At 39.6% G+C, this 22,847-nt stretch overlaps 1 protein-coding gene across 3 annotated transcripts in view; it reads right to left on the reverse strand.

The window, feature by feature from the left end:
- Nucleotides 1-1,674: 1,674 nt before the first annotated feature.
- Rtl3 (retrotransposon Gag like 3) overlaps nt 1,675-22,847 on the reverse strand; it is a 37,867-nt gene continuing 16,694 nt past the window's right edge. For 2 of the 3 annotated variants that reach the window (XM_058572406.1, XM_046421794.2), the window contains one exon: nt 1,675-3,592. In XM_058572406.1, coding sequence (XP_058428389.1) covers nt 1,675-3,387 — 1,713 coding nt within the window. In that variant the 5' untranslated portion in view covers nt 3,388-3,592. Of the gene's footprint in view, nt 3,593-4,221; nt 5,628-22,847 lie in introns of those variants that run through there. The other variant, XM_046421786.2, reaches the window with a different exon arrangement.

The raw sequence follows: 22,847 nt of genomic DNA on the forward strand, positions 1-22,847 counted from the left end.
CATCCCCTGGACCCTGTAGTGTGTGTGTGGCGGGGGGGATTTAAGCCAGGGCACTAGCTCCCTCTCAGGTCCACAAGTGTATAAGTTCTTTTCTCTTAAGTTGCTTTATGGGTGTGTCATGCAGGCAGCATGGCTAACAGGGCAGGAAAATCTGTAAGTATAGGAGAGGTAGCTAATAACAATCTGCCTGTGTAAAAAGCTGATTCCTGCCACACTGTTGCTCCTATGCACTGGTAAGAGCAGGTAATTAGGGACAAGTTCTAGGGCAAATTTCCCTGGTATAGGAAATAAGACCTTAACAATTTACAGGGAGGGCTGGGTCACCAAGGGGCTGTGATTACCTGTTCCGTTGCTCTTCTTTGGTTAATTTGTGAAGTCCAAGATGCTTATCTTCAAAGTTTCTCAATGTCTCTGTCATTGCTCCCTTTAATTGTAAGAATTTCCTCCCCCACCCCTTCCCTCTCCATGCAGCAGCCTTCCCCTAAACCATTTCCTCCCAGTCACTCCCCAAACTTTCTTCTGAAACTCACCTCCACTTTCCTCCTAATCCCTCCAAACCTCACCCAATCCCAGCCCCAATCCTTCCCTAATGTCTACATCTCCCCCTACTTTATCACCTCATTACCTGTTACTACTCCTGGAATGTTCAGGACCCCACCCAAACTTTGAGCCCTTTCCAATTCCCTCTCACCCTCCACCATTCCCTTATCCCCCTCCCTCAGCTAAGCCAAGAAATAATTCAAACAAGGGTAGAAATTGCCAATGTTTATTGATTCTTTTAAAAAATATCACTTGTAAATGAATTTTATTGAAACATGCAATTTTATGCTAAAGAAAATCTTGATAAGAAAAAAAAATTAAGTGGATCTAATAGCTACGATTTTCAGTATTAGTTTCTAATATCTATTCTCATGCATATTGTTAGTATAAATTGTAATTGAAATAGCCCCACATAATGTAGGGGTTGGGGGGGGGGAGGGAATTCATGCAAGGTAAATGAAAAAAAAAAAAAAAAGCAGCTCAAAGTCGTCAGGTTCAATCCATGATCCAAGAGGCAGGGTCGTTGTACAGGTAGCCTTAGTTCATAGCCAGAGGTTCAATGGAAGATTCAGAGCAGCAAATGCTGATGACAGCTGAGGTAACAGAAGACAGGTTTCCAGAAGTCACTAGGACCCAGGATCTACCCAGCAATTATTTCATCACGACGTCTTCTATTCCATCTGTGCCTGAAGCAATTGTAGTGACAATAACGTGATGGAAAGGACACAGTGCGAGTACTCCACTCGATGTTTGGGTCGTGCGTTTCCAGCCAGTGGATTCCAAGAATCAGAGGGTACCTCGGAGCATGAATAATGTCAAACTGGAGCTCTTCAACATGGTTTCCAATTTTGACTTCAACAGGTGGTGTTTCCTTGGTTATGGGTCCATTAATCAACGGACGTCCATCAACAGTTTCGAGCATCAGAGGAAAGATGTTATTGCGGATGGGCAGCTTCTCTCGAAGAACCACGGAATGGTCAATGCTGTTTCTGTAGGAGCCTGAATCCACCATTGCTTGCTCAAAGAACTGTCGTCTTCCCAGTCGGATTTCAACAGTCAGCCATAGGGTACGGGACATGGATATTGGAAGACAGGGGGACGCATATTTGTAGATTGGCCCGCCCGGGGTCCCCCTTACCGCCGGGCCTCGATGTTTCCCGCCTGCTGAGCACGTTGTGGCTTGACAGGGCAATCTCTGGCGAAATGACCAGGATGGCCACAGTAGAGGCACAAGTGGCTTTCACGGCGGCGGGCCCGTTCAGCTTCACTGAGGTGTGGACGATTACCCACAGCTTGCGCAGGCTGATTTTCAGCTGGTGGACTCTCAAGCCTATCTCTGTCTTTGGAAGGGCTTGCCCCTGGTGGGTTGGGATCAGCCTCACCACTCAGCTTCTCTTCCAGACTGATACATTGAGTGATCAGATTAGATAGGCTGGTGACTGAACTTGTGAGACACAGCTCATTCAGGATAGAACTGGCAAGCCCTTCTTGAAATTGGATGCAGAGAGTGCTTTCATCCCAGTTCAAATCTTGAGCAATAAGGTGGAAATGGGTTGCATACTGGTGGAGAGATCCCTCCCCTTGGCACAGCTGACGGGTGTGGTAGTTGGCATCTTCCAGGTTTTCTGGATTGTCGAAAGTATCCAGGAGCACTTGTAAGAAACTTTCAAATTGCTCCAGCAGGGGGCTTTGTATATCCAGCAAGGGCTGAAACCACCTTCCTGCCTCACCTGAGAAGCGATTGCCAATAAAGCTCACCAGGGCTGCTTCCGTGGGATACAGGTGCCCTCTGATTCTCATGTAACTACTCAGTTGGATCAGGAACTCAGGAAGCTTCTGGGCATCCCCATTGAAGGCTAAAGGATATTCTAGGGGGAAAGCAGCAACCTCTAACCCACTGGAGGCCTGAGGGAACTCTGAGGTGGCTGATGTATCCACCACTATTAAGCCTTCCAGGGACTCCTGGGGTGGTGCTGGGAGTCCTAGGAACTCCTGGGTATCTGAAGGATCCAGGGGCTCCTGGGGCACCCGAGGCTCCAGAGGCTCCTGGGGAGCTGGAAGCTCAAGGAGCTCCAGGTGTGCTGAGGTCTTCTGGCATTGTGGTGCCTCCTGGGATTCCTCAGCACTTGGGGCATATGGGGGTTCTGAATTCTGGGGCTCCTGGGACGCTGAGGTATCCTGGGTGCCTGAGGGCTCCCAGGGCTTCTGGGCCTCCTGGGGCTCCTGGAATGCTGTGGGCTTCCAGGTAGTGAGCTCCTGGGGCTCTGTGGGTCCCTGGGGCTCCTCATTCCCTGAGGGCTCTTGGAGTTCCCAGACTGCTGGGGTATCCAAGGGCTCTGGGGACTTCTGGAGTTCCTTGATCTCTGGGGACTCCTGGGACTCCTTGGTCTCTGGGGGCTCTCGGCACTCCCAGGTTGCTGGGGGAGCCAAGGCCTCTGTGGGCTCCTGGGGCTCCTTGATCTCTGAGGGCTCTTGGAACCCGTAGGTTGCTGGGGGAGCTGAGGTCTCTGGGGACTCCTGGGGCTCCTTGATCTCTGGGGGCTCTTGGAACCCCCAGGTTGCTTGGGGAGCCCGTGCCTCTGGGGACTCCTGGGGCTCCTGGATCTCTGGGGACTCTTGGAATCCCCAGGTTGCTGGGAGAGCCTGGGGCTCTGGGGACTTCTGTGGCTCCTGGGCCTCGGAGGGCTTTTGGAGGGGTTCATCCCCTTTGGCTGCACAGGCTCTCTGGAGCTCTGGGATCTGGGCCTGGAGGGCAGCATTTTCTTCCATCAGACGCTGCACTTGGGCCTGCAGAATTTCGTTCTCCAATTTCAGAGCAATATAGGAGGCAGCTAAGTCCTCTACCATCTTTTGAGGAAATGGGCTTGGTTTGGCAATTTGCTACCAAGAGAGATTGGGTGGGTGCTTGTAAGGTCTTTTCTGAAAGCCGCTCACAGGCAGATGTCAGGCTCCGTGAGTTTTCCAAGGGGTGGGGATTTGGGACCCGTCAAGGCTGATTACCAAGAGGTCACTGGGAGCCTCTGGAGCTCAGCAAGGGGAGGTGTCAGATACACTGTGAAGAGAGTGGGAGCTGAGGATCAGAAACTGTGGAAAGCACTCATTCAACATAAATCAGAACAAAATCTGTCCAACAGTGCTGGGTTTCTCTTATCACAAGCTCATATTCATGAACTGGTGCATAGATACTGGCTCTGGCCCCATTACATTTTAAGAATAGCACCTGACCCAGACTTTGCACGTCATTTTTGCATTCTTAACATTATATCAGAAGCAATTTCTCCATATTGTTTTGTTTTACATGGTCTTTAATTTCAAATGTCTGCCTAATACCCCAATGCAACACTTGGATTTTAACAGCTGCTTTCAGTGACTAAATCAAATATTTGAGCAATAAGGGGATTTTAGGCTCTGTGGTGGGCCAACCCAAAAGATATTTTTGGGTGACTAGGGTAGGAGGTAGGGGACAGCTCTTTCTGACACCTCAGAAATCATACCACATAAGTAACCACACATGACCAACCCCAGGAGAAAACAAGCAAAAGTTGACTAAATATATATACATGTATATATGCATATATATATATATATATATACACACATATGCGCTCAGCAGACACATGCATATTATTTATAAAATGCCTCAAAATAGTTAAGAAAATAATCTTTATAAATGTACATTACCATTCAGAGACTTAGTGCAGGAGCTCGGCTGTCTGCGTACCCATCGCTGAGGAGGGAAGTGTGTGAATGGCTGTGGAGGCTTGCCTTTTCTGCACACACTGAACTCAAACAAACACACCCACTCCCAGAACACGTTCCAACTCTCCTCTGTAACGTAGCTATTTCGAGTGTGGAAGAGTTTTTTTGACAGTACCTCACAGTTCAGAGCCGCAAGGAAAGTAGGATGCTGTGCTGATGTGAAGCAGCCTCGTGTACTCTGTCCTTGGTTACCTTAATAAATATTTGGCCAGGAAATTGGGAGTAATACCACTGCCCTTGTGAAAAGTTGCAAACATTTCTGAATGACCACAGCGGTTTGAGACTTGATTTTTTTATGTCTGTCTCATGTAACCTACGCTTACTTTATCCACACGGGGCCATTTGTTTAATTTCCACTTAGAGAGCAGCCTGCAGCCCTTCAGCCCCTTCCCCTGCCCACCTACTCGGTCTTAGGATCCCTTCTTGTAATTTTTTTTGGAATCTTTACCATGGACAGACCTAGGCTAGTTTAATAGGGTAAGAATATGAGGGAGGCCACTTTTTTGATGGGTACTTGGTTGGGGCAGTCTTTTATATCCCCTGGCACTTTCTGAATATCCTGGCCCAGGGTTCTCAGACTTTCTTGAGCCACTCTGGAGCTCCAGGCAGCACCCAGGTAGACTGATAAGGACTGGCCTCTTGCAAAGTGACCCTGCTTAGTATTTCACTTTCTTTTCTCATGCCAGATCACAATTATACCCTGGGCTTGAGCCATGTGGCCATTTTAGGCAAGGCTCAGGGGCAGTTATTTTCATCTCAGTAAGGAGTGGGGTTGGTGGTTGTATTTGGCCACTTCAAATCACATATCAACTTAGACATGATCTCAAGTCTCCTTTAAAAATGGTCAATTCCACATTAGTCAGCATAATGAGATAAACTCTGGAAATGGAATAAACCCAAAACATAACAAACTCACAATCTGGGCTAGCTGAACCTGAATGTGGAGGTCTTGAAAAGTCAAGATCTTTTTCAGTTTGAGTTTATTCTCTCCCTCCCTTTTAATGTTTTCTTTTCTAGAGGTGTACCATACATAAAAATACCACCATCAGGGCTGGGATTGTGGTTCAGTGGTAGAGCGCTCGCCTAGCACGGGCAGGACCTGGGTTCAATCCTCAGCACCACATAAAAATAAAGGCATGGTATTGTGTCCATCTATACTTAAAAAATAAATATTAAAAAAATACCACCATCATCAGGGAATGATGTGCTCTGTTGATGCTAATTTTTCAGATATCTGAAGCCTTCCTCCCATTTGAGAAGCCAAAACACTATTGTTTACTTTATGAAGAAATCAGAGAGGTATCTAAAGCATATGTTACCTGTCCTTATCCACTATTAAGTAGATGATTTGAACATAATTTGATCTATTTTAATTGTTTGGAGTCATACTTACAGAAACCCACCAGTTTCACTCTTGTAACACTGTGTTACCCTCTGAAAGCTACTGAGAAATATGAAGCAGTCTGTCTCCAAATACAAACTTACAAATTGCTATGTTTTCCAACTTCTTTTATTTTCTTATTCCTTTATATTTTGCTAACCTTTTGCTATCAAATAGCCCTTTACATCACTACCTATAAGCCAAGTATATACAAACTGGGTAAATTACTTAGCTGCTCTAAAATTTAGAGTCTACACCTCAGTTTATGAAGCTGTGAAATGGAGCTTTTAATTGTATTTAACTTTTCAGAGTTGTCACAAAGAGGCAGTGAAATGATGTATGTAAAAGGCTTAGAAAAATATTTGGCAGCTAGTGACACCCAACAATGTTTAATAATAGTGACAGTAATAATAAGCTGTAGTAGCAATAAATTCATTATAATTTATTCTTTCTTATCATCAGTGAATCAGAAAACTGGATTGGTGAACTTTCTCGAATTGTGTAGGAGTTGAGCAAGGGCTCTCATATGAATAAATCTATAGCACATGGATTTTAAAGCATTGATTTTTTTTTTACCCCTCAGGAGCTTTTATCTTTTCTTCCTGGCTGGATTATGGATGATTTAGTTTACCAAAAAAATTCTCTAGAATCAGAACTGGAGGTACCTTAGCAGGAAGATGAGATGATTAACATGGGGATTGTGGAACGGCCAAGATAGATGTTTAAAAAGTCCTTTGACTAAAGCACTGAACACTGCCTTGCCTACAGGCATATTTATTCAGTGGGTAAACACAGTGAACTTTCTTCCCCCACTCCCCTCCACTAAACAGCAAAGACCAAATTCAGTGTCTTTTGGTACAAGTTCCAAACTGCCTAAACATCGAGAATTATTCTCTTTTGAGTGGAAAGAAAGAGCTATACTGACTTTTGTCAAGATGCCTAAAGTGGTTTTAATATCCTGAATTAGTCAAGTAAGAATAGGAAAGTAATCACATCCAAACTCTCTTCATGTTTCCCCCACACTTTAATCCTACTTCTTACACTCACAACACGATGGAATTTATGGAGCCCTTAGAATGGTTAAGAAAACATTTTAAGTAAATAAAGTTTTGTTAACTGGGCAAATGAATATTTCAGGGAAAAAAAGACAATTATGTTCAGTTAACAGATATGAAAAGGCTGCACAATAATAAGAAATGTTCATGCTCAGTTATGTTAATAAGATACATATGTTGATTGTTAGCTTAGGAAGAAAGAGAAGGGAAAGGCTGAATGAGTTGAAATTCTACTTCGTACATTCCACTAAGAAACATAATTTTATTTTGCTAGTAAATGTACAATCTGAACATTTTTAGGTTTCTGCAGGGGTCTTCATCCCCCAAAACTGACTGTGATGCATTTTTAAGCAATTCAGGCTCCTAGCTTTCCTTCTTCTTACCCTGGAATATAATCAACAGGACACGTTACCCCATGGGTCTCTGGCACAATGCCCAGCTACCCCTTGGGGGCAGTCCCACCCTGGTGTCTGTTTTGTTCAACATGTTATTCCTATGATTGCGTTAGAGTTTGCAGCACTTTCTTAAATTTAACCCATCATGTGCTTAGGACAGATTGAAACTTCATTATCAACAACACACCATAACACAGCACTGGGGTACTGGGAATTCCTAATTCCTATGGATTTTGGAAAGCTGAAGAAGATCTATTCATGCATATGACTAGGATCCAGAGCACCTGGTAATTAAATGGAAACAGAGTCTATCCCAGGACAACTCTGAAGAAGTCAAAATTTGTCACTCTTTCCTATCCCTTTATGACATTTGTCATCTTCTTACTTTATTTCTTTTCCTATACTTAGGAGGTCTTTCCTCTTGAATAGCTGTCACTTTGGAAATGTAAATCCCTACTGAAGTATACTATCTTACAGGGGTTTAAAAGGAAATTTCTTGAGGGTGTTTGTTTTTTTCATAGGGTATTCTGACAGACTGCAACTCCTTCAAGACCCTTCTGTTAAGAGAGATATCCTGGGGACAGAGAGATCATTTTGGCATCCTTTAGGTCACAGCATGTTTTTGGTTTCCTAATAAGGAATCTTGTGTTAGCATATTTGCTTTATGAGTTAAATGTTGTGGTTTCATTGAACCTTAGTGATGTGCTAACCAGGGTGCCTTAGTTAAGAGCCAAGGCAACCATCATCGAAGCCTAACAGGAGTATAGGAATCCTCTGTTATAATCCCACTCCTGGGGAGGCACATATTGTAGGGATCTGGCCTTCTCTATTTCCTGGACCCCTACTCTCTGGGCTTTGCCAATATTGGTTGACCCAGAAAGCAAAATAAGTCTGAGCTGATGGTACCAAGAAGGCAGGGATGAGAGAGAAGTTGGTGGAGAGGGAGGAAGAGAAGGAAATGGAGGAAGAGGGATAGAGGGAGAAAAGCAGGGAAGAGGGAGGGAGGGGAACAAAAGGGGATGGGAGAAGGAAAGATAATATCAGAAAGTTTAGAAAGAAGCTCAAAACTTGGCATATGTACATTTTGATCAAAGGTAAAATTTAAATTTATGGTTCATCATTTAAAAAATAATGTAAAAGGTGCTTATCTTTTAGATACTAAGGCTTCCCTCTAAAGGACTTAGGTTATGGGGTGACTAAGGGGGAAGGTGGGAGTATAGAGTTGGATGATGCAGCAGGAGGGACAGAATCCAACCCTGCAGTTGTGCTGTGTACAAATGAGATAATAATTTTTAAAAGTGCTTGTTAAAAATGTGCTCATAGAAAGAACACAGGCTTTGAAGTAGGGCAGGTCTAGGTTCAACTCCCAGCTCTGCTTTTTACTAGCTGTGTGATCTTGGCCAAGTTACTAAAATTCTCTGGGACTCATTTTCCTCATCTGGAAAGTAGAAGATAATAATAGGTATTTACTGAGTTGCTGTGAAGATTAGAAATAACGTTAGTACCTAAAAATAGATAATTACCAAGTTGCAGCAAATGATAAAAATTAGCCAAACAAAATTCCTCTCTCTCAACTTTTTATATAAACCCAACTGATTGCTCCAATACATTTGTCTTTCCATAAAGTAAACTCACATTCCTTCCTTCTCACTCTTTCTACAGTAGTTATTGAGTATGCAAGCAGTTAAAGGTATTGTGTTGCAGTTGCTGCATGCATATGTGTGTGTGTGATGTGTGTTTGGTGTTTGTGTGCTGGATGAGGAATACAAAGCTGAATTCATTTGGAGCTCTTTCTTAAAGAATTTACAGGCGAGTGGAGAAGGCAAAATTCGTACATTAGTATAAATATGTAGATACCACTGCTGCTAAATGTCATCTGAGACAGTGACAGATAAACCCTCTCAAGGTGGAAAGAGTGAGTGAGCTTCTGCATATGGTGGTGGAGAGGAGTAGGGGGAGAATCTGGGAAGGCTCAGTAGAAGTGGTGGCTTTTGAACGGGCTTTTGAGTTGGACCTTGGAAGAAGGGTAAGATTTGATCATCCCAATATGGGGTAAAATTAGAAAAGTACATTCTCATCAGAGGAAACAGCAAAAACAAAGACATAGTGGTTGGGAACTGCAGCCTGTGAATGAAGAAGCAATAATTCAGCTTGGATGAAGCCTAGGGTATGTGAAGGAAGAGTATGTGTTCATAGACATAATGTGATACAGAGCTCTTCAGACAAAGTTGAATTTGGCAGAGACATGACAGTAAATGTGCAAATATTTTAAATATCATTGGTCAAGAAATATGTGATACTGACAATTCCTAACTGCCTTATATATCTTGTTAATTTACTAACCTCCTGGTATTCATTATCATTCCCTCAAGAATACCTGAGAGGTTTTTAATCTGCTCTATCAACTGATCTTCCTTCTTAATATCTCAAGAGCTTTCTAATGCAGGCTTTCTTAACACCCTGTAATTCTGACTCTGATTTCCTCCCTGCTAACCCTAACATGGGCCTCTTGGTTTAGTTATTTCATCTCAATCACTTCCTCTAGCAGCATATTTGCATAAACAAATTCCATTTTCCCATTTCCTTCCATTCCATTTCTGTCATTATTTTGTTCTTTGTCACTACTGTATTTGATTTTTCTAGCACAGCTGGATTATCTAAAACTGAGTTTCTGTTTTTGTGTATACCCCCGACAGAAAGATAGGCCCCTACTTATTCTCTGATTATTTCTTGGCTGAAAGACTGGAGCAGAAAATATCATTAACAAGGAATCACATCAGATTCCTGGAACATTTGTATTTTCTTCATGCATGCCAGCAGAGCAGATTCTACCAACATGTGCAAATGGGAAAGATTACACTGATGAATTATTTGTCAAGGACTGAAAAGGCATTTTGGTTTTTGTAATTTTTAAGAGAGTATAGAGATTTTTTTTTCAGTTGCCTTTAAACAGACCATGTGGTACTTATGGGGGAATTTTTTGCTTTCAGCATCTGTGTAACTTAGGTATGGTACAATGTAGTCACTGTGCTGCATTAGGGTGACTGAAAAGGTAACATAGTTTGAAAAATAAAGATTTTTAATTTAAAAAGAACTCTATGGAAGGCATTTCTGGCAAATTTCAAAAATATATTGTTAATCATTTCATTGTGACTGTGGGTAGTGGGGACAGAGGGGACTTTTAGTTTTCATTTCAAAACCCTCCAGTAGGCAGTACCATCCTCCCTCTCTGGCAATGTTCATTCCCTTCACATTTATACCTGCCTAGACTTGTTAGTCTCTACATTGTGCTACCCACACAGCACATCTATAATATCTTTGTTCTTGTGGCTATACCTCCTATCTGGCTTTCGACCTTTAGTAATCTGATCTGTCTTTCTAACTCATCTGAGAAGCTGCTCTTCCAAGTAGTTCTACATGATTTCCCTAGTTCACAACTACCTCTTTCTCTATCCTGTGCTAATTTGCAAATGCAGCCACATTGACTATTGATTATAGTTCTCATGATCTAATTATTTCCTGTCTCAATATCCTCTGACCAGTTAGAGAAGCTGTATGATTTCGTAGCAATTTCTCTGGGTGTGTTTCCTCATCTAAAAATGAAGGGTGTTGGATGATTTCCTCAGTTTCTTCTAACTATCTAGGATTCACATATTTGTAAAAGAGTTTTCGAAAATTCTAAAGCCCTATACAAGAGAAACTGATGTTAGGTTTGTACTTTTAAAATTCCCCATAGTTCTTACATTACCAGGTAAAATACCTACATCTCTGACAAACTGTACAACTCATCTTAAAGTTATTTTTAATTTTTTTTTAAATTTTTATTTTTTAGTTGTAGATGGACATAATACCTTTATTTATTATATGTGGTGCTGAGGATTGAACCCAGTGCCTCACATGTGCAAGCCACAGCCCCAGCCCAATCATCTTAAAGTCTAATCAAAACTCTACTGTTCTGTTTTGAGCTAACTTCCAACTTTCAAAGAAAAAAGGGAAACCTAATTTTTCACAAATTAACAGATTTGCACATTTTTCTTCTGTTGGCAGCTATGCCTTTTATTCTCGAGCTGAAAAATCACTTGAACATATTTTGATTAAATGAAGAACTAGCATTGGTAACTCATTTAAATGCTCTGCTTCATCAAGTCTGATAATTTAGAAATGTTCTGATATCATATTTTGATAACACATCCTAGAGAAACTAACTTCTCAGAAATGATAAATAATATTATTCCCATACCATGAAAACAACAACAAAACAACACTTCTATAGTACATACTAAGCACTGGATACTATACTAAGTTTTTTACATACATTAACTCATTAAATTCTTACAAGAACAGAATATGGTAGGCATTTCCCCCTCCATTTCACAGATGAGAAAACTGAGGTCCAGAAAGGCTAAATCATGTGCCAAGGGGGTTCTATAGTTGGTAAAAAGCAAAGACTTCATCTCAGGGAGACTGTCTTCAACTCTGCCCCTAACTTTCATTGTGACCATGGATAAGTCCCTTCTCTTCTGAGCCTTATTTCCTATTCTGGAAATGGGGATACTAGACTAGTCAGAACTTACCCATGGCTACCCACAGGCTTGATGTGGCCTGCAGATATTTTGATCAGTTTGTACTTATTTCAAATTTGATTAAGAGTGAGAAGATTCTACAAAAATAATCCATATTTTCAATTTCTCTTGAAAAATTGAGAGATCTGGATATACTAGTGCCACATTCCTACATGGCAATGACCAGCAGGAACTAAATACATTCAGGGAATTTCCTTTAGCAGGGGAGCACACCCTTGCTTTCAAGAATCCTACCACTCATTACTGCTTTACTCTTTTGGTTTTCTGTCTGGCTTCTTTCAGATATTTGAGCCTGAGTTCTAATCCCTGATATATAGTTTTTAAACTCCCCTCAAGCTTCAACATTTAATGCTTTTATGTGTAGTAAAAAATACTGTAGTTGCTACTAAATGCACAAGACCATGGGTGAATCCCAAAGACTTTATGTTAAGTGAAAGAAACCAAAAACCAAAGAGTGATACTGTTATATGAAGTTCAATAACAGGAAAATTCAATCAATAGTGCTGTAAGTATGAATAGTAACTAGTTTGGGGGATAAGGGAAGGAGCACAGGAAACTTTCTGAGTTTGAGTGATAGAAATATTCCATATGTGATCTGAGTGACAGTCACATGAGTGAACACATATGTAAAAAGTCATCAAAGATTTGTGCATTATACATTATGTGAATTGTATATGGTATTTTGAGTAAAGTACTTATAAAACAATGTGTCCAGTGATTTCCATATGCTGGTTTTCAAAGGGTGGCATCAGAAAAATCTGACATGTTTTATTAAAAGAAGATTCCCAGGACCTGGGGAAGACTAATGTTCTAGAATCTCTGGAGTTAGGGCTTTTAAATCTATATTTTTTGTTTTGTTTTAATTTTGATTTGTTATGACAACAGAATGCATTATAATTCATATTACACATATAGAGCACAATGTTTCATATCTCTGGTTATATGGAAAGCAGTATTTTTTAAAAAGTATTTTTAGTTTTTGATAGACCTTTATTTTATTTATTTTTATGTGGTGCTGAGAATCGAACCCAGTGCCTCACACATTCTAGGCAAGCGCTCTACCACTGAGCCACAACCCTAGCCCTGAAATCTGTATTTTAACAAGGACTGAGAACTTTAGAAAGGAGCCAGATTTGGTGACTCCTGTTTCTTTTCTCTTTCTGGCACTTTTAAATCCTGTTCTGAAATGAATTAAATTGTTGGCAGGCAGGTGGGATGAGAAGAGGAATAGTAACTTAAACTCAACAAAACAAATCTAAGCAAAGGTTTATTTTCTGGCTTGCTTAGAAGTATGCCTGTGGTTTGTGGGCTAATGGAGATATTGTGTGTGTGTGTGTGTGTGTGTGTGTGTGAAAGAATGAAAGAGAGATGGAGGGAGGGAGAGGGAGAAGGAGAGAAAGGGAGAGGGAGAGGGAGAGAGAAAGCAGCTGAGAGATTTCTGGATTTAAAGAAAGATTAGTTCTAATACTTTTACAAAGATAATCAAGAAGATATGAACAGTGTAATCAAGTTAGCTAGACAACTTAAAGGCCAGAAAGATGTAAAGGCCAGAAAGATGTGAATTAATGGTCAAAATACTTATCTCACTCCTCATTCCGAGAAATTGGTGGCAGATTTTGCCCTCAGTATGGTGTTTAAGTTGTCATCTACTCTGCCTGTCTGCTTTTGGAGACCTTCCTACTAGGTGGTAGATTCAGTACCTGGTATCCTGCCAGAACATAAACTATCTTCACTGCTAGAAATTAGTGACTTTCTCTGCTTCTTTTACAGGGAGAATTTACATTTTACAGGGAGGCATAGTTACAGTATTCATTGTTTGAACACAAAGAGAGTCCTGTATGGTAGTGCTTTAAAACAGTAGCTGCACCCCAATTGAAGAGACATTTTAACATAAAACTAGTTCTGGTGAGACAGCCAGGCTTTACATTGTGGATTCACCTGTATCTAAATCTAAATCTGTGGAAAATAGGCTGCATTCTGTTCTGAATTACTCCATGATGTATAAAACAGCAGTTTTCAGGCTGTGACTAAACCTTGTTACTCAATTTTGTAAAGCAGTAGTTTGCCATAAGCTACTCCATTTTGAGTTTGAGTGCTGAGGTGGAATGACTCTTTTTTACTTGTACAAACAAGTAAAAAATCATCTGCCTGGCACCACCATAAGGCATAAACTGATAAATGAATCATGCTAATAAGAATGACCACTTGTGGGCTGGGGTTATGCCTCAGTGGTAGACTGCTTGCCTAGCATGTGTGAGGCACTGGGTTCAATTCTCAGCACCACATATAAATAAAATAAAGGTCCATCAACAACTAAAAAAACATATTAAAAAAAGAATGACCACTTGTGAATTTATCAAATCAATCAGAAGCACATGGAAGCATGAGCATATTAAACTCATGTCAGAAAAACAAGGTACATAAGGTTATTGAACACACAAGCCCAAGCCCACCAAATGATGCAACCTCTTCACTTAAAATCCATGAAAGGAGGAGCAACCTGAGAGTGGACGTGGTAGCAACATGGTCATTCTTCAGGAACCTTGACCAAGAAAATCGCCAGTGATTAACCTCCAAATCTCTGTTCTCAGCCTTTAGCTGAGTGCAATTTCTCCTGCCTGTGATGATCATGCAAGCTCCAATCAAAGCTGATATCACAAGTTGATACTCCAAACTGCTGCTCTCCCTCTGGACTTTGACCTAGAATAAGTTCCTGTGCTTTGACACCTGTAACTCTGTGCCCTGAACAAGTTCTTTGATTGAATAATAATCTTATCTGACCACCTACAGTGACTCTTTGCATTCATATATGTTTCCTGCCTTCTCTCTCAGTTTAGCCTTCTTAACCCCTGTGGCTGCATTAACCCTTTCTTAGACTTCTATAGCGTGTGTGCGCACACACACACATGTTAAGTGTGATGTGTGACTTGAATGTTACAGATATTAGATTGGGATACAAGAACCTGTGATTGTACAGCTTGTGACTACGAAGTGACCCACAAATATTTAGTGAACTGCCACTGATGAAAGTGGTACAGCCTATGAATTTATTGTCATTCAAATAATTTCTGACATTGTGGAAAGACACAAATGTATTTGGTCTACATTAATGACATAGCACACTTAGGACAAAACCTTGCTCCTTGCTTCTCATTTCAGATATTGAATAATACAGCATATGCCTATTGGATTAACTGATGTATTGATAAGTTATTTTACCTCTTCCTCCAACCTGATTTTATTTTGTTTTTGATAATATATAGAGATTATAACAGTCACTATTACTTGAATGCCTGCTCTATGCCAGTCATAGTGCTGGCCAGATTCAAAGGCAGGTTCACTTTTCTACCACAGTAGTTAAGAGCTCATATAAGAGAATTATAGAGCTCATGATTTCAGGTTCCAGATTCTTCTGTGCTATATAATAGTAAGCTTTGTTTTCTAGAAAAAATAGCTTAGTTTTCTGAGCCCCATGGTTTTTGTCTAAAACATGAGGACAATGAATAGTAGTACCTACCTTATAGAGCTTCCTTATAATAGTCCTTATAAGATAGTAAATATTTCATAAGATTATGTATGTATAGCAATTAGCACAGTGCCTGGAACATAGGAGAACCTTGGCAGCCATTGTCATTATTTTGGTTACCCTGCCTTTCTATTTGAAAGTCCTTAGTAAATGGTAAACCCTACCCCTCAAGAAAGATTATCTAACGTTGTAGTTTACTATGAGTATTCTCTGATCACAAGTTATTCAAGGTACAAAATGTTGTGAGTAAAGTATTCTATTTTGTGACCTAAGAAACTGTTATGCTTTGTTTAGTCAGGTTTTAAAATATTTTCCAAGTATATTTCAGGTAGAATTCCATTTATAGCAGGGTGCAGTGGAACAAACTGTAATCCCAGCAACTCAGGAGGCTGAGGTAGAAGGATTGCAAGTTCAGGGCCAGCCTCAGCAACTTAGTAGGGCCTTAAGCAACTCATCAAGATCCTGTCTCAACATAAAAAAAATACATAAATGAAAATAAAAAGGTATGGAGGTTTAGCTCAGTGGACGAGTGCCCCTGGATTCAATTCCCAGTGCAATAAAACGAAACAAAACAAAACAAAAACCCTCCAGTTTTAAAACATCGATTTTCCCCATTGGGAGAAATAAGCAAAATTATGGGGCATCTAAGACATTAGGAAAATGGGTCCTGGATATCTTAATAGGCCTGGGCTCAAACCCTGCTGGTAGATATGTTATATAGGAGGACATTCTCTTCCAGGGCTCTGACTCTAAGCATCTTTAATTAATAAGTGGAAATAAAACATTGCCCCAAATGACTAAGGTGTGGACTGTTATGTACTGGGCTCTGATGTCGTGTGGGGTTATTTCTAAATTCATAACTGCCATTTTTTAGATGAATTACTATGGCTAAGTTCCTTGATTGCCCTAATTCTCAGGTTATTTTCACGTAAATGGGAATAAGTAACTCACAGGTTCTGACAATTAAATAATAAGATTTGCTTAGACTATTAAAGATAAAGTCAGAGAACTTGATGGGAAGCAGGTACCCATATTAATTACAGCAATAATGGCTATCATTTTAAGAGTTTACCATATTCCAGGAATAGTGCTCAGTTCTTTAAATGAATTATTTATTCTAATAGTCATAATACACCTGTTATGGTTTAGATGTGGTGTTCCCCAAAAGCTCACATGTGAGACAATGAGAGAGGGTTCAGAGGGGAAATTATTAGGTTGTGAGAACCTTAAACTAATCAGTGAATTAATCCCTGATGGGGATTAACTGGAGGCAGATGGGATGTGACTGGAGGAGGTAGGCATTGTGGGTGTAGCCTTGGAATATATAATTGTATCTGGGGAGTGGAGTTTCTCTCTCTACTTCCTGTTCATTTTTGTTAGCCACTTTCCTATGCCATACTCTTCCACCATAATGTTCAGCCTCACCTTGAGCCCCAAGAAATGGAGCCTGCTCTCGATGGACTGAGACCTCTGAAACTGTGAGCACCCAAATAAACTTCCTCCCCTGAAATTGTTCTGCTCAGATCTTTCAGTCACAACACTAAAAAGATGACTAAAACAATACCTATGAGATAAACAAAATTATTGTATTCATTTTTCAGTTGGGAAAACTGAGGGTCAGATAGTTTATATTATTTGTTTAAGGATGTGTAGCTAGGAATTAGGAGTAGTAGGTTTTTACATCCAGGCAATCTTTCTTCAAATCCTGTGCTCTTAAATTAGAGAAACAACAGAGAATGTGAGACTAAAAAAATCACATCTAAAACATTAGGAAAATGGATCCTGGATATCTTAATAGGTCTGGGCTCAAACCCTGCTAGTAGACATGTTATGTAGGAGGACATTCTCTTCCAGGGCTCTGACCCTAAACATCTTTAATAAGTAGAAATAAAACATTGCCCCAAATGACTAAGGTGTGGACTGTTATGTACTGGGCTTAGGGGAATTAGTATGTTAACAATTGTCCTAAAAGTAAATATATGGATACTTAAAGAGTTCTTAAATGAGTAAAATGCATTGTGCCTCTGCTTAGATTATTTTATACCTTTTCCCAACTTGTAAAGTAAGAATAACAATAAATTATTAAATATATTAGAAATTATATCAAGGACTGATTTGGGGTTAGGCAGGCTATGGGTGCTATACATGATTTAGTCCATTTAACCTCCACAATGAATTTATCAAGCAGAAACTATTTTTAATATTATTTTATAGATGAAAATGAGGTCATGGGATATCATGAGTTGCACAAGGTCATGTAACTAGCATGCAACAAAGATGGGATCCACATGCCTTGAGAGAAGGACTTGACATTGACTCCCAAAATCTTAGGTATCCAGCAAAGCAAATTTAATATCTCCAAAATATTAACATTTACAGAATAGCTAAGACTTCAATTTTCTTTCTTTTTTTTTCAAAAATAAATTCAATTCATTCTGCCTGAGAATCGATATATAGGCCTTCAAATGGCTATCCTGTCTCCCAAACTGTCTTTCAGTTTCACACTTGCCATTTCACACTTGACATCCTCTTTCACTAAGGAAAATATATTATTTTGCATTAAATATTGCCTCTGTACAGAGTTAAATAGTGTCCTCCAAAAATTCATGTCTTCTTGGACCATAGCATGTGACATTACTTGGAAATTGCATGTTTGAGGGTATGAGTAGTGAACTTAAAATCATTCTGAATTAAAGTGGGCCCTAAAGCCAATGGCTGGCGTCTTTATATGACTGCTACTCAAAGACATGGACATACATAGGGAAGATAGTCACATGAAGTTGAGGAAGAGATAGGAATGATGCACACACAAGGCAAGGGATGCCAAGAGCTACCAGAAATTAGAAGAGGCAAGGAAAATATTTTCCCTAGTGTTTGAGGGGGGACATAGTTCTGCAGATGCCTTAATTTTGGATTTCAGGCTTCCAGAACTTTGAGAGAAAAATTTCTGGTTTTCAAGCCACGTAGTTTGTGATAATTTGTTATGGCCAGCCTAGGAAACAAATATAGCATTGCATATCAAATTCTCAAAGAGAAGCCCCTGGGTGGGGCATGCTATGAAGTCAGAGACTCTTTTTGTGGGAGAGCACTGGGATGAGAGGAATCACTAGAAAGGGTAAAAGGCATTGGAACAGGGAGCAGGGAAGGGGAGAGGAAAGACACCACCCACATGTCTGATTACACAATCTAATACAGGCCCTGTGGAGAGTAATCTCCAAAGACTCCTTCAAATGCCCCTACTCTGGCCAGCTTTCTGTCCTGTACCAATATGGAATCAACAGTGAGCAGCTGTCGCCCTAGCTAAGTGCTTAGGAACTAGGAGTTGAAAACAACTTCCACACCCTGGAGACATGAGCTCTGCCCAGTCTTTTCCCTCCTCAGAAATCATCACTTGTAAGTGGCCTGGCCTTGGGGTGATTTACATGAGTACTAAAGAGTTTGGCAGGCAGGACAATGCTCCTTGTGTGGCCCCTATTCCTCTGTCTCAAGCAGAATTGGGAAATTTGCTATTATCCTTTAAAATTATCTTTTGTATGTGTTTATTTGTTTTGGTTGTTTGCCTTTTTGAATGTTCATCTGTATATTTGTTTTAACTCCCCCTCCACCCTCTGTTTGGCAGTGCCTCTCTAGGCTTGACTAAACTTGGCTTTGTTTTCTGCATCAGGTGATGTTTCATTTTGACTCACCACCCAGGGGAGTGGGGGTGACCAAGGGTGCTTAGGCTTTGCTTTGCATTTTGCTGACTGGTCCAGGGCAGGATGGCTGTTTCCAATTCATTTTACAGTTTACTTTTGGCCTAATTTGCTTCCTGGAGAAAGAATATTTGTTTGCCTTTTCATATCTCAAATGCTTCTATACTGCCAGAACATTGGGTTGGGTGGGTAGCTGTCACAATAAAGATACATATATCTGACTTTGTTGTATTCAATTTATAAATCACAATTTTGTTGACCTTGTCTTCAGTGCAGAGATTCGCTGAGCTGGAGCATGGGTTTGTAAGGCAGAGATTTAAAAAATGATATAAAAAGATATTTAAAAAGATCTGCCAAATAGGAGAGCTAGTGATTTGTTAGGCAGGGTCTGGTCAAGTTGTCCTTTCTTTCCAATCTCTGCACCCAGGAACAAAAGCTGTTCACTTAATAATTTTGCTTATGATTGACTTAATAGTACCACTTAGTTGCATGCTCACATAGACTACACTTTGTTTTGCTCTATACAAAGTCTATGAAACAATAATTTATAATGATGATTGAAGAACATAAACTAGCACATTGCTTTTGTCATTAATATTGTGATTCTAAAAACCATGCTCTCCTGGAGGGAAGAGTAAGAATTTTATTGGGTTAGGAATTAAGAAATTTGAGTTTTCACCGATTATGAACCTCCCACTGCTAATGCAGCCTTTTATAAGAATTCTGTAATATACTTTGGTGAGAATCACCACTCTTAATTTTTGTCTCCCAATCTCTTTTCTCTCACCCAGCTCAGGGCCTGATTACTTTGTGGAAATAAGTTTAATGGGCATACTACTGATCTCTAAATAAAAAGATCTCCATTTCAGTAATTATAAGGAGTACATAATTCAAAGAGTTTATTTTCTTTCTAACAATTTTTTAAAAATATTTTTAGTTGTAGTTGGACACAAAACCTTTATTTTATTTATTTTTAAATGGTGCTGAGGATCAAACCCAGAGCCTCTCATATGCTAGGTGAGTGCTCTACCACTGAGCCACAACCCTCCCCCTCTTTCTAACAATTTTACTGATATTATATTATTTTTTAAAAATTCATTGTTTTTTTCAATATAATATAGTCTCATTAGGACAGGAAATTTGTCTTATTCTATATGGTTTCTCTAGTTCCTACAATGGTTCCTTAGTAGGGATTCAATAAATATTGTACTTAGTAGGAGTTCAATATATATTTGTGAAATGAGTGAATAAATAAATCACTTCAGGAAGCTTTAAAGGTCACCTAAAAAAGTCTCACATTCTGTGACATCCTCTCTGACAAATACTCGTTTAGTCCTCCAGGAATACAGAACTCACCTTTTACCCAGATATCTCATTTTAGTATTGCCAGAAGGTTTGTCCTTATGTTGAGGTCAAATCTTATTAGGTCAAAATTTATGAATATTTTCATGCCTTTGTCTTTATCCTGTTATTTGTATTACATTGATTAAGTTTAAAATTTTTGATAGAGTGACCCTTCAAATTTGTAAATACTATATTAGGATATAGATATAATTATATATTTAAATATAGATTAAATATATAAATTATTATATATCTATATTCTCCTTAAATCTTCTCCAGATGAAATAACCTTTAGGGATTTCTCAAATGATATGCTTTTGACTACCTCTCATCATCCTGACCATTTATTTCTGTCTCAGTATTATAGTCTGTCTTGTGCACAACGTGTTACAACTAATCTCTCCTTGGTAGATGGAAATATTCATTAGCAGTTCATGGATATGGGTGTTAAAAATGTTCCATATCTAACTGTCCTGTTTCATTCAACATTTCATCATTTTGTTCACAGGACATCATGAAAGACTTTTGTAAAACAATTTGTTAAATTTAGATGTATTAGGCTTATGCCATCCAACAAATCTGCTGATACAGAGACTCCATCCAAAAATAAAATGAGGTTTATATATGTAGAGAAGCAATTCCAGCTTTTCATGCTTCTTGCCCACTTTCAAATGATCCTAAGCTATTTGTTTGAGATGACTGATGCAAAAGTGTTTGGAAAATTGAAAAATTTTAAAGCACTCAGGAATTTAAAAAGATTATTTTAACTGTTATGAACTTTTCAGATATATTTTATATTTATATATTCAGATATATTTATATCTACACATTTCTCAGTATGTGCATGTTATATATTATGTAAATAGGTATGTGTACATATATAATGTGTGGTCTAGGTGGTATGTATGTGTTTTCCATATTTCTGGCCAGAGAATCAGTGGGAAAATTGTTAATAGTGTCAGTACTGATAGCAAAACCTTATAATTAGACTTCCCAATTAAGTGATTTAGAAAACAGGAGGGTGGACCAATGGTACAGAATAGAGGACACAGAGACTAATCCACAAAGCTACAACTATCTTATATTTGATAACGGAGCTAAAAGCATGCAATGGAGGGAGGATAGCATCTTCAACAAATGGTGCTGGGAAAACTGGAAATCCATATGCAACAAAATGAAACTGAATCCCCTCCTCTCGCCATGCACAAAAGTTAACTCAAAGTGGATCAAGGAGCTAGATATCAAATCAGAGACTCTGCGTCTGATAGAAGAAAAAGTTGGCTCCGATCTACATATTGTAGGGTCGGGCTCCAGATTCCTTAATAGGACACCCATAGCACAAAAGTTGATAACAAAAATCAACAAATGGGACTTACTTAAACTGAAAAGTTTTCCCTCAGCAAGAGAAACAATAAAAGAGGTAAATAGGGAGCCTACATCATGGGAACAAATTTTTACTCCTCACACTTCAGATAGAGCCCTAATATCCAGAGTATACAAAGAACTCAAAAAATTAAACAATAAGAAAACAAATAACCCAATCAACAAATGGGCCAAAGACCTGAACAGACACTTGTCAGAGGAGGACATGCAATCAATCAACAAGTACATGAAAAAATGCTCACCATCTCTAGCAGTCAGAGAAATGCAAATCAAAACCACCCTAAGATACCATCTCACTCCAGTAAGATTGGCAGCCATTATGAAGTCAAACAACAACAAGTGCTGGCGAGGATGTGGGGAAAAGGGTACTCTTGTACATTGGTGGTGGGACTGCAAACTGGTGCGGCCAATCTGGAAAGCAGTATGGAGATTCCCGGGAAAGCTGGGAATGGAACCACCATTTGACCCAGCTATTGCCCTTCTTGGACTTTTCCCTGAAGACCTTAAAAGAGTGTACTACAGGGATACTGCTACATCGATGTTCATAGCAGCACAATTCACAATTGCTAGACTGTGGAACCAACCCAGATGCCCTTCAATAGATGAATGGATAAAAAAAATGTGGCATTTATACACCATGGAGTATTACGCAGCACTAAAAAATGACAAAATCATAGAATTTGCAGGGAAATGGATGGCACTAGAGCAGATTATGCTAAGTGAAGCTAGCCAATCCCTAAAAAACAAATACCAAATGTCTTCTTTGATATAATGAGAGCAACTAAGAACAGAGCAGGGAGGAAGAGCAGGAAGAAAAGATTAACATTAAACAGATACATGAGGTGGGATGGAAAGGGAGAGAAAAGGGAAATTGCATGGTAATGGAGGGAGACCCTCATTGTTATACAAAATTACATATAAGAGGTTGTGAGGGGAATGGGAAAATAAACAAGGAGAGATATGAATTACAGTGGATGGGGTAGAGAGAGAAGATGGGAGGGGAGGGAGGGGGGATGGTAGAGGATAGGAAAGGTAGCAGAATACAACAGTTACTAATAGGGCATTATGTAAAAATGTGGATGTGTAACCGATGTGATTCTGCAATCTGTATTTGGGGCAAAATTGGGAGTTCATAACCAACTTGAATCTAATGTATGAAATATGACATGTCAAGAGCTTTATAATGTTT

The sequence above is a fragment of the Marmota monax genome, unplaced genomic scaffold (assembly GCF_021218885.2).
Source record: "Marmota monax isolate L192 unplaced genomic scaffold, Marmota_monax_Labrador192_F-V1.1 WCK01_AAM20220418_F8-fsc00258, whole genome shotgun sequence".
In the NCBI taxonomy this organism is placed as follows: domain Eukaryota; kingdom Metazoa; phylum Chordata; class Mammalia; order Rodentia; family Sciuridae; genus Marmota; species Marmota monax.